Raw genomic sequence first — 12,241 nt, 5'->3', positions numbered from 1 at the left:
CAACTTAATAACAATACTACCGGAGTCTTATATCGCGCATGGATCTACAAACAATTAGGTACTCAAGGCGCTGTCAATAATGTTCATCTTTAAAGAAAGTGAAATGAACTTGACTGTAATGCTTTGTGTTTATATGCACGAATAACATTGTTTCATCTTGTACACAATCCACGGTATGCTTTTAGCCTGTAGTAGCTAGTTTATTTAGGCGGGATCCATTAATCTATGGGACTTTTCCCACAGTTTACCTGTATATTGCATTGTTTTCATTTGATGTTAATTGTTATTAATTCATTGACTTGCATTTGAAGTTCATGTTGGCAATCTCGAGATTGCTATGATATGGTTGCGTACCGTTGCGATCAAATTGGTTCTATCAAAAAGCACCAGAATTCTGTATATATGTAGGCCTAGTATGGACACAAAATGTGTACAGTTCTAGAGTTCTAAAAAGTAAGTCAACGTAAATTTGCAGGGTCCACAATCGCTTCAAATAATGGCCTATTGTGATTTGGGGCAAAGATGATTTTTACTTGAAACGGCGTTTCTTTATTACCCCTCACGCAACCAAATACCAAAAACATTTACTGCTCCACGAACCCAATCATCAGAGCTCACAAAAAAACGTATAGGCTACCACAGTGCAATCATCCCGATGCATATACCTACGAAATCTTCAAGATGATTCCACGTGGTATTTTCGAGTTTCACCTCGAAAAATAGATTTGTTTCATTTTTTCAATTGCTATTTTATAACAGCAGTTTAAAAGTTATTTACTTTTGAATGAGACATAGAACGAAAAAAAAAAGAAGAATTACCGACGTATAGTTATTGAATTATTTCTTTACAAAATTCAATTAATTGGCTGCTCGATAACAACTCCGCTCTCGCAGGGCGGGTTATTTGTGTACAAAATGAAAGCCCTTTTCGACAGGTCGTAGATGCCCCAAATCGGAATAAAGTAGTCTTTACGCACAACCAAAATATAGGGCCTACATATTAAATAAATGTTAGGCAAAAATCCATTTTTGAAGGGCATGGGGTATTCATCTTTGAACCACCGTTTTTCCCGACCACCGCTGCCTCGCATCCCCATCAGGTAACGCTGTTCAGGATATTTTAATGTTTTTTTTTGCTGACGCCGATTCACTGCGTGCATCGCTTCAGCAAGGAATTGAACATGTGCACTGAAATTTTGTTAAGTGCATGAAGCAATTATATTAATGGAAGATTGACGTCTTTTTAGAAGTTACCTTGAACTAAAAGACATTGGGCCCAATTGCAGTTTACGTGATCGATTTTCTCGTGAAGAGAAGATACGTGGCATCATGTCATTACACGAGCATAAATAACAAGACTTGAAAGCTCGCAACTCGTCATGTATCAGTCCGATGAACGTATTGGAAAACTGTACTGACTCTCCGCAGTAAGTCGAAGGCCTACTGACTTGTCCTCGAACATTGTCCGTAAAACGAGCAAACCATCTTCATGGGAATTACAATGGAAAAACTCCTGGCATATTTGTTGGTGGTGGTCATCGGTGTCGGGGCAGAAACCATCTGTCGAGATCAGAGATGGTTTCGAGACTCCCGTTACTGCCTCATAGATGAGCAGATGCCGTGGCAGAACGGCTCCACAATCTGCTCGGACATGGGCGGTGGCTTGGCGATACCTGACTCCCTGGAGGAGCAACAGTTCATCTGGGAGATGTTCACAGACACGATCGCCACGGAAGATGTTTGGATCGGATGCATACTGAAGAATGACCAATGGGCGTATCCCGGCGAAGGAGGCCAGGTGTGTGGATACACCAACTGGGCACCATTGGAGCCGTATCACAATGACCCATGCGTTCATCTGTGGCATACAGATGCCGGCAAGTGGAATGACTTTCCGTGCACTCTTTCTCTATTCGTGATCTGTCAGATTCCTACTGTTCAACTGGTTACCCCGGGCCCGGGGATGTCCTGCATGCAAGTGGATGTCCTGCATGCAAGCGCATACTTATACGTGCGCCTCCCAACCCACTGCCTGACCGGTCACGTCATCAAGGAGTTCCCCGTCAAGGGTGCCATCGCCTGTGCTTCGTCGTGCCGGGGCGAGCCTCGATGCCGCCCCTTTCAACTGCGTCGGCGCATCTCCGGAGTAAAGATCTGCCAGTTGAATAACATCAATCGCTACCAAGCCCAGGAAAAAGACATCAAACTGGACAGTGCTTGCGATTATTTCAATGTGACTGTCTGACAAAGTACAGCTTGTTAGTTGAAGATAACTATAGACTATTACCACCAAAAGGATATGATGGGAAAATGTCAAGAACAAATCGCGTCAGATGTGACTTTTGATTTGAATACATCACTGTAGTTTGGTGGAGGAAAAAAGAACTTATCAACTTGATTGTACTTTGTGTGTATGCACGAATTATGTAGTTGCATCTTACACACAATCTACCGTATGATTTTCGCCTGTAGTAACTAGTCTATTTGCGGGGTCCATTGATCTACCGGATTTTTCAACAGTTTTGCCTATATATTGCATTTTTTCATTTGATGTTAATTGTTATAAACTCATCTACTTGCATTTGAAGTTGATATTGGCAATCTCGTTATCGCTATGGTTGCGGTCAAATTGTACCAATACAAAAAAACCACTAAATGCTGTATATTATGTAGCACGGAAACAAATTGTGTACAGTTGTAGATTTTTAAAAAAGTAAGTCAAGTAACGTAAACTTGCGCCCTTAATCGCTTTAATCAATAGCCGATTGTGATTTGGGGCTGAGAGGAGTTTTACTTCAGATGGCGTTTCTATATTAGCCCTCACGCAACCAAATACCAAAAACATTTACCGCTCCACGAACCCAATCATTATAGCCCACAAAAACACGTATAGGCTACCACAGTGCAACCATTGCGTTGCATATACCTACGAAATCTTCACGATGATTCTCCGTGCTATTTGCGAGTTTCACTTGATTTTTTTTCAAGTGCTATTTTCCTACAGCAGTATACAAAAGTTATTCACTTTAAAAGAGACATTGAACGAAAAAAATGCAACGACGTTTAGTTTATATTGAATTATTTCTTCATAAAATTTGATTTATTGGCTGGCAGATAATATAACTCCGCTCTCGCAGTGTGGGTTATTTGTGTACAAAATGAAAACCCTTTTCGGAGGGTCGTAGATGCCCAAAATTGGAATAATTAGTATTTAACGTCAAAACCAAACATGCATATTGAAAACTTGTTAGAAAAAAAAATCCATTTTTTGAAGGGCATGGGGTATTTATCTTTGAACCGCCGTTTTCCCCATGAATCGCTGCCTCACATCCCATATTAGGTAGCGCTGTTCAGAATTTTGCTGTCGCCGATTCACTGCGTGTATTGCTTCAGCAAGAAATTGAAGATGTGAATTGAAATTTTGTCAAGTGTGTGACGCAATTATTAATAGAAGATTGGCGCCCTTTTAGCTGTAATATGTCGGAACAAAACTTTAATTAAAAGGCATTGGACCTATTTGAAGTTCACGTGATCGAATTTCTCGAGCATAAATAACAAGGCTTGAAAGCTTGGAACTAGTCATGATGTATCAGTTTGATGAACGTATTGGAAGACTCTACTGACTCTCCGCAGTAAGTCACAGGCCTACTGATTTGTCCTCGAACATTGTCCATAAAACGAGCAAATCATCTTCACGGGAATTGCAATGGAAAAAGTCGTGACGTATTTGTTGGTGGTGGTCGTCGGCGTCGGGGCAGAAACCATCTGTCGAGATCAGAGATGGTTTCACGACTCCCGTTACTGCCTCATAGATGAGCAGATGCCGTGGCAGAACGGCTCCACAATCTGCTCAGACATGGGCGGTGGCTTGGCGATACCTGACTCCCTGGAGGAGCAACAGTTCATCTGGGAGATGTTCACAGACACGATCTCCATGGGAGATGTTTGGATCGGCTGCACCCTGCAGAACGACCAATGGGCGTATCCCGGCGAAGGAGGCCAGGTGTGTGGATACACCAACTGGGCACCAGACGAGCCGGGTAATAATTTAGAATGTGTACGTATGTGGCGTGCGGATGCTGGCAAATTTGATGACGTTCGATGCAACCCCTCTTTTTTCGTGATCTGTGAGATTCCTGCTGTTCCACTGGTTACCCCGGGGATGTCCTGCATGCAAGCGTATGCTGACGCCCGCTCCCCAACCCACTGCCTGACCGGTCACGTCATCAAGGAGTTCCCCGTCAAGGGTGCCATCGCCTGTGGTTCGGCCTGCCGGGACGAGCCTCGATGCCGCTCCTTTCAAGTGCGTCGGCGCAGCCCCGGAGGAAAGATCTGCCAGTTGAATGACATCAGTCGCTACCAAGCCCAGGAAAAAGACATCAGACTGGACAATTCTTGCAATTATTTCAATTTGACTGTCTAATAAAATGCATCTTGTTAGTTGAAGATAACTGTAGACGATAATCATCAAAAGGACATGATGGGAAAAGTCACAAAATCGCGTCAAGTGGGACTTTTGGTTTAACACATCACTGTCGTAAAAAAAGAACTTATCAACTTGACTGTACTATTATGTGTTTATATGCACACATAAAATTGTTTCATCTTGTACACAATCTACGGTATATTTTTAGCCTGTATAGTAGCTAGTCTATATGCGCAGGGTCCGTTAATCTATAGGGACTTTTCACAGTTTATCTGTATATTGCATTGATTTTTCAGTTGACGTTAATTGTTATGAATTCATTTACTTGCATTTAAAGTTCATGTTGGCAATCTCGAGATTGTTATGATGTGGTTGCGTACCGTTGCGATAAAAAAACACCAAAATGCTGTATAATAGTATATAATGTAGTATGGAAACAAAATGTGTACCGTTCTAGAGTTTTTAAAAAAGTAAGTCAACGTAAACTTGCAGCGTCTCCAAAACAATGGCCTATTGTGATTTGGGGCAGAGATAATTTTTACTTTAAATGGCGTTTCTTTATTAGCCCTCACGCAACCAAATACCAAAAACATTTACCGCTCCACGAACCCAATCATCATAGCTCACAAAAAAACCGTATAGGCTACCACAGTGCAATCATCCCGATGCATATGCTTACGAAATCTTCAAGTTGATTCCCCGTGCTATTTTTGAGTTTGACCTCGAAAAATAGATTTGTGTTGATTTTTTTTTCCTACAGCAGTATAAAAGTTATTCACTAGCTGAATGAAACACTGAACGAAAAAAAATACAACTACGTTTAGTTTATATTGAATTATTTCTTCACAAAATTCGATTAATTTTTTTCCAGACAATAACTCCGCTCTCGCAGGGCGGGTTATTTGTTTACAAATTGAAATTTTTTTGGAGAGTCGCAGATCCCCCCAAATCAGAATAAAGTAGGTTTTTTACGTAATACAAAACATAATTATTGAAAATTTGTAAGGAAAAACAAATCATTTTTTTAAAGGGCATGGGGTATGCATCTTTGAACCACTGTTTTTCCCGACCACCGCTGCCTCGCTTTCCCATCAGGTAACGCTGTTCAGGATATTTTAATTGGTTTTTCCTGACGCCGATTCACTGCGTGTATTGCTTCAGCAAGGGATTCAACATGTGCATTGAAATTTTGTCAAGCGTATGCCGCAATTATTAACAGAAGATCGGCGCCTTTTTATCTTTAATTATATATAAACTTACCTTGAAATTAAAAGACATTGAGCCTACTTGCAGTTCACGTGATCAGTTTTATTGTAAAGAGAAGATACGTGGCATCATGTCATTACGCGAGCTTAAATGAAACGCTTGGAAGCTCGAAACTCGTCACGATGTATCAGTTCGATGAATACATTGGGAAACTGTACTGACTTTCCGCTCTAAGTCGAAGGCCTACTGATTTGTCCTCGAACACTGAGGGTTTTTTCCAGATACATTGTCCGTAAAACAAGCAAATCAACTTCACGTGAATGGCAATGGAAAAAGTCGTGGCATATTTGTTGGTGGTGGTCGTCGGCGTCTGGGCAGAAACCATCTGTCGAGATCAGAGATGGTTTCACGACTCCCGTTACTGCCTCATAGATGAGCAGATGCCGTGGCAGAACGGCTACACTATCTGCTCAGACATGGGCGGTGGCATGGCGATACCTGACTCCCTGGAGGAGCAACAGTTCATCTGGGAGATGTTCACAGACACGATCTCCACGGGAGATGTTTGGATCGGCTGCATGCTGAAGAACGGAGACTGGGTGTATCCTGGCGAGGGAGGCCAGGTGTGTCAGTACACCAACTGGGCACCAGGCGAGCCGATACAGAATGATGGGTGTGTACATCTGAGGAGGAGATATGCCGGCGAGTGGAGTGACTTTCCGTGTACTCTTTCTCTATTCGTGATCTGTGAGATTCCTACTGTTCAACTGGTAACCCCGGGGATGTCCTGCATGCAAGCGCATGCTTACGTACGCCTGCCAACCCACTGCCTGACCGGTCACGTCATCAAGGAGTTCCCCGTCAAGGGTGCCATCGCCTGTGGTTCGACGTGCCAAGACGAGCCTCGATGCCGCTCCTTTCAACTGCGTCAGGGGCACAGCCCCGGAGAAATAATCTGCCAGTTGAATGACATCAATCGCTACCAAGCCCTTGAAAAAGACATCAAACTGGACAGTGCTTGCGATTATTTCAATATGACTGTCTAATAAAATGCAGCTTGTTAGTTGAAGACAACTGTAGACGACAATCATCAAAAGGATATGATGGGAAAGCGGCAAAAAATCGCGTCATGTGTGACTTTTGGTTTTAACACCTCACTGTCGTAAAAAAAAAGAACTTATCGACTTGACTGTACTATTGTGTGTTTATATGCACGAATAACACTGTTTCACTTGTACACAATCTACGGTATGCTTTTAGACTGTAGTTGCTTGTTTATATAGGTGGGATCCATTATTCTATCGGAATTGTCCACAGTTAGCCTATATATTGCATTTTTTTCATTTGATGTTAATTGTTATTAATTCATTTACTTGCATTTGAAGTTCATGTTGATTGCTGTGATCTGGTTGCGATCAAATTGTTTCAATCAAAAACACCAAAATGCTGTATATATAATGTAGTATGGAAACAAAATGTGAACAGTTGTAGATTTTTTAAGTCAACATAAATTTGCCTCCTCAATCGCTTAAAACAATGGCCCTTTGTGATTTGGAGAAGATATGATTTTTACTTTAGATGATGTTTCTTTTTTTGCCCTCACGCAACCAAATACCAAAAACATTTACCGCTCCACGAACCCAATCATCATAGCTCACAAAAAAATCGTATAGGCTACCACAGTGCAACCATCCCGATGCATATACCTACGAAATCTTCAAGATGATTCGTGTTTTTTTTAGTTTCACCTCGAAAAATAGATTTGTTTCATTTTTTCAATTGCTATTTTATTAACAGCAGTTTATAAATTATTTACTTTTGAATGAGACATTGAACGAAAAAAAAAAATTACCGACGTATAGTTATTGAATTATTTCTTCACAAAATTCAATTTATTGGCTGCCAGATAATAACTCCGCTCTCGCAGGGCGGGTTATTTGTGTACAAAATGAAAGCCCTTTTCGAAAGGTCGTAGATGCCCAAAATCGGAATAAAGTAGTTTTTACGCACAACCAAAACATACATATTGAATATATGTTAGGGGGAAAAAATCCATTTTTAAAGGGTATGGTGTATTCATCTTTGAACCACCGTTTTTCCCGACCACCGCTGCCTCGCATCCCCATCAGGTAACGCTGTTCCGGAATTTTTTAATGAAATTTTGCTGACGCCGATTCACTGCGTGTATTGCTTCAGCAAGGAATTCAACATGTGCATTGAAATTTTGTCAAGCGTATGCCGCAATTATTAACAGAAGATCGGCGCCTTTTTATCTTTAATTATATGTAAACATACCTTGAAATTAAAAGACATTGGGCCTACTTGCAGTTTACGTGATCAGTTTTCTTGTAAAGAGAAAATACGTGGCATCATGTCATTATACGAGCGTAAATGAAAGGCTTGGAAGCTCGAAACTCGTCACGATGTATCAGTTCGATGAATACATTGGGAAACTGTACTGACTCTCCGCTGTAAGTCGAAGGCCTACTGATTTGTCCTCAAACACTGAGGGTTTTTTCTAGATACATTGTCCGTAAAACAAGCAAATCAACTTCATGTGAATGGCAATGGAAAAAGTCGTGGCATATTTGTTGGTGGTGGTCATCAGTGTCTGTGCAGAAACCATCTGTCGAGATCAGAGATGGTTTCACGACTCCCGTTACTGCCTCATAGATGAGCAGATGACGTGGCAGAACGGCTCCACAATCTGCTCAGACATAGGCGGTGGCTTGGCGATACCTGACTCCCTGGAGGAGCAACAGTTCATCTGGGAGATGTTCACAGACACGATCTCCACGGGAGATGTTTGGATCGGCTGCACGCTACAGAACAACCAATTGGTGTATCCTGGCGAGGGAGGCCAGGTGTGTGAATACACCAACTGGGCACCGTTGGAGCCGTATCACAATAAACGATGCGTAATTCTGTGGAGTAGACATGCCGGCAAGTTTGATGACGTTCCGTGCACTCCATCTCGTTACGTGATCTGTGAGATCCCTGCTACTCCACTGGTTACGCCGGGGATGTCCTGCCTGCAAGCGTACGCCGACGCCCGCTCCCCAACCCACTGCCTGACCGATCACGTCATCAAGGAGTTCCCCGTCAAGGGTGCCATCGCCTGTGGTTCGGCCTGCTGAGACGATCCTCGATGCCGCTCCTTTCAACTGCGTCGGCGCAGCCCCAAAGAAAAGATCTGCCAGTTGAATGACATCAGTCCTAACCAAGCCCAGGAAAAAGACATCAAACTGGACAATTCTTGCAATTATTTCAATATTTGACTGTCGCATAAAATGCAGCTTGTTAGTTGAAGACAACTAGTGTAGACGATAATCATCAAAAGGACATGATGGCAAAACGTCAAAAATCGCGTCATGTGTGACTTTTGGTTTTAACAGATCACTGTCGTAAAAAAAGAATTGATCAATAACAATAATACCGGAGTCTTATATCGCGCACGTATCTACCAGCAATTAGGTACTCAAGACGCTGTCAATAATGTTCATTTTTAAAGAAAGTGAAATGAACTTGACTGTTATACTATGTGTTTATATGCACGAATAACATTATTTCATCTTGTACACAATCTACGGTATGCTTATAGCCTGTAGCAGCTAGTTTATATAGGCGGGATCCATTAATTTATCGGACTTGTCCACAGTTTACCTGTATATTGCATTTTTTTCATTTGATGTTAATTGATATTAATTAATTTACTTGCACTTAAAGTTCATGTTGGCAATGTCGAGATTGCTATGATGTAGTTGCAATCAAATTGTTTCAATCAAAAAACACTAAATGCTGTACATGTGTAGTATGGAAACAAAATGTGCACACAGTTGTAGATATTTTTGTAAAATAAGTCAACGTAAACTTGCCTCCCCAATCTCTTAAAACAATGGCCATTGTGATTTGGGGCAGAGATGATTTTCACTTCAAATGGCGTTTCTTTATTAGCCCTCACGCAACCAAATACCAAAAACATTTACCGCTCCACGAACCCAATCATCATAGCTCACAAAAAAAGCGTATAGGCTACCACAGTGCAATCATTCCGATGCATATACCTACGAAAACTATACCTACGGATTCCACGTGCTATTTTCAAGTTTCTCCTCGAAAAATAGGGTTTTTCAATTGCTATTATCCTACAGCAGTATAAAAGTTATTTTTGAATGATATATTGAACGAACAAGAAATTACCGATGTATATAGTTATTGAATTATTTCTTCACAAAATTCGATCTATTGGCTGCCAGACAGTAGACCATTATCATGTTGCGGCCAATTGCCATCTTGATTTTTTTTCCCCATTGAAATCAACGTAACCAAAGCAAGGCTGGAAGGAAAACATTCGGAGGAAGTAAAAGTCGTAACAAGGTTTCCGTAGGTGAACCTGCGGAAGGATCATTACCGTTCAGAGAGAGAAAACCCCAGCCGTCCAAGAAGCCGAGGTTTGGTTGTCCCCGGCCGGACCCCGCTCCATAATTATGTTTACCAACAGTTTAGGAACTTCTGCCGGTGGGGGGGGGGGGGGGGGGGGGGGGGGCTCAGACTCGTCAGATTCAGGCCTGTCAGACGCATAATAACCGCTGCAGATTAGCTTTACTTTGCTTTGTAAGAGCAGGGGAGGGGTTCGAACCCCCCCCCCAAAAAAAACCCTCTGGATCCGTGCCTGCATGTCAATGACAGTTAATTCTATTAAGCCCAATTAAATGGCATTTAAGAATTCAATCCTTAATGTACATTCTTGTGTTCCACTTTAGATTGTTTTTCAATTTTGTATTTCCAGTTTTAAGGGTGAGTTTTTTTTTTAAAGATGTTCCTGTTTTGCGAGCTACTATATTTGTTAGGAATGTTCACAATATTAAAGAAACGTTATTTGAAAGTTGACTATTGTATAGGCCTATGGCGTTTCTTACGTCAATTGGAAATTGCGCCATTAATAATAGTTGTCATATTGATCGAACGAAACTAAATTTTGATTATAGTCAAATATTACATATTCATTAATTTATGACATAGACCTCTGTTTCGTTTTTAATACTACCAGAGACCTGCCGAGCAGATGTAAATATATTATCAAACTAAACCAAAGTAAAAAAATAAATAAATAGAGGCTTAAAAAAAATCAAAAAGTTATGTGCTGGCCAAGCATTCAGGGATCGGTCTGAGCCATAACAATGCCCCAAAAGGGACTCGGCGTTCCCGGCCAATACACACTTCCTTCCCTGTCCATCCATGTAACCCGAGGGCCAGGCACCATGTAAAAGCAAAGAGCTAAGGGAGGAACAGGGCGGCCCCTAAGCCCTAAGCCCTGATCCTCCGAGTGGACCACATGCCCTGAACCTGTACGAAGGCGCCAACCTGGAACTCGCGGACAGTACCAGCAGCAGTGCTTACCGATTAAGCTAAGGTAGGCCTACTGTTGGTGATTTACGATGGGAAATTAAACATCTTATAATGACTAACCACTAGGCCATTCGGTTTCCTTAGAATTCTCAAAAACGATTTGTCTGAATAGGCGGAGAAACATTGAACATTGTTGAGTGCATCTGTTGTATCCAGCTCCATGGACAAATAGAAGTTGATACTTCGGGCAGCAATGAACCAACTGTTTTTATTTGTTATGTTTGGAAAAATAATACGGCAGCTTCGTTAGTCGTAGGCCTATACGTGTGCTAAACCTACTTATTGTTACACAACAATGAACACCGTGATTATGTAGGCTTTTTTGAAAAGGCATCATGTGCGTTCAGGGGCGGACCGGGAATTTGTGAGGGTTTTATTTGGGGGGGGGGGGATGTCCAGGCCCGTCCGATGTTCATATCCGATTGTTGCAGACCGTGTCATTATTAAGATAATTATACATTTTTCGCGTTTTTAAGGCCGAGGGGTGGGGGTGGGAGGGTTTCGACCCCGTCTGTATCCGCACCTGACTTCTCTTTTCTCAACTCCGTCACTACTATTTCAACATTATATGGACGTCTTTAGAAAAAAAAAATATTTTTTTTACGGAGTTGTTTGTTGACACTGTAAGTCAGGATCTGTTCCGTTCGCTGTTTCCAACAGTCTTTCATTAGCCTTTAATCAAACATTATTTTCCTGAAAAATAATGTGAGCAGGGCGCTGTGTTACAACTGATAATGTAGTAACCAACGGATAATGTCTCACTAACCGATAATGTATCACAAATTGACCGATATTGTATCACTAACCGATAATGTAGCAAAAATTGACTGATAGTGTAGTAAAACTTGTATCCGATAATGTATCACGTGTCGACGGATAATGTAACTACAAAATTACTGTATCCGGTCATGTATCACCTCGGAACGGATACTGTATCAACCGATAATGTATCAAAAATCAACCGATAATGTATCAGTATATTTGGAAAAGGTGGAAATATTGTAAATTAATTGAAGTCTTATAAGTGCCTTTACTATGATGAGTCCCCACTCGGGATAGTTTATCATTAAGATTTTTCTTTTGTGAATTTGGGAGGGAGTTGCTCTGGTTTGGAGACGCTCTACTTCCAAGTGGGCCTAGGCTTGTGGCGGGGGGGGGGGGGGGGGTAACCGCACTCGCACATCCGCGCCGATATGTGGA

At 41.7% G+C, this 12,241-nt stretch overlaps 1 protein-coding gene across 1 annotated transcript; it reads left to right on the top strand.

Moving 5' to 3' along the window:
- The first annotated feature begins 8,199 nt into the window (after window positions 1-8,199).
- On the top strand, window positions 8,200-8,769 carry LOC119723254 (macrophage mannose receptor 1-like). Its single transcript, XM_038193819.1, has one exon. It carries the CDS (start codon window positions 8,200-8,202, stop codon window positions 8,767-8,769), a length of 570 nt encoding a protein of 189 aa, XP_038049747.1.
- The last annotated feature ends 3,472 nt before the right edge of the window (window positions 8,770-12,241 follow it).

This window comes from Patiria miniata, unplaced genomic scaffold (assembly GCF_015706575.1).
Source record: "Patiria miniata isolate m_02_andy unplaced genomic scaffold, ASM1570657v1 HiC_scaffold_16, whole genome shotgun sequence".
Lineage (NCBI taxonomy): Eukaryota > Metazoa > Echinodermata > Asteroidea > Valvatida > Asterinidae > Patiria > Patiria miniata.
The sequence above is the reverse complement of the archived record's forward strand: the minus strand, read 5'-3'. Positions and strand labels throughout refer to the sequence as shown.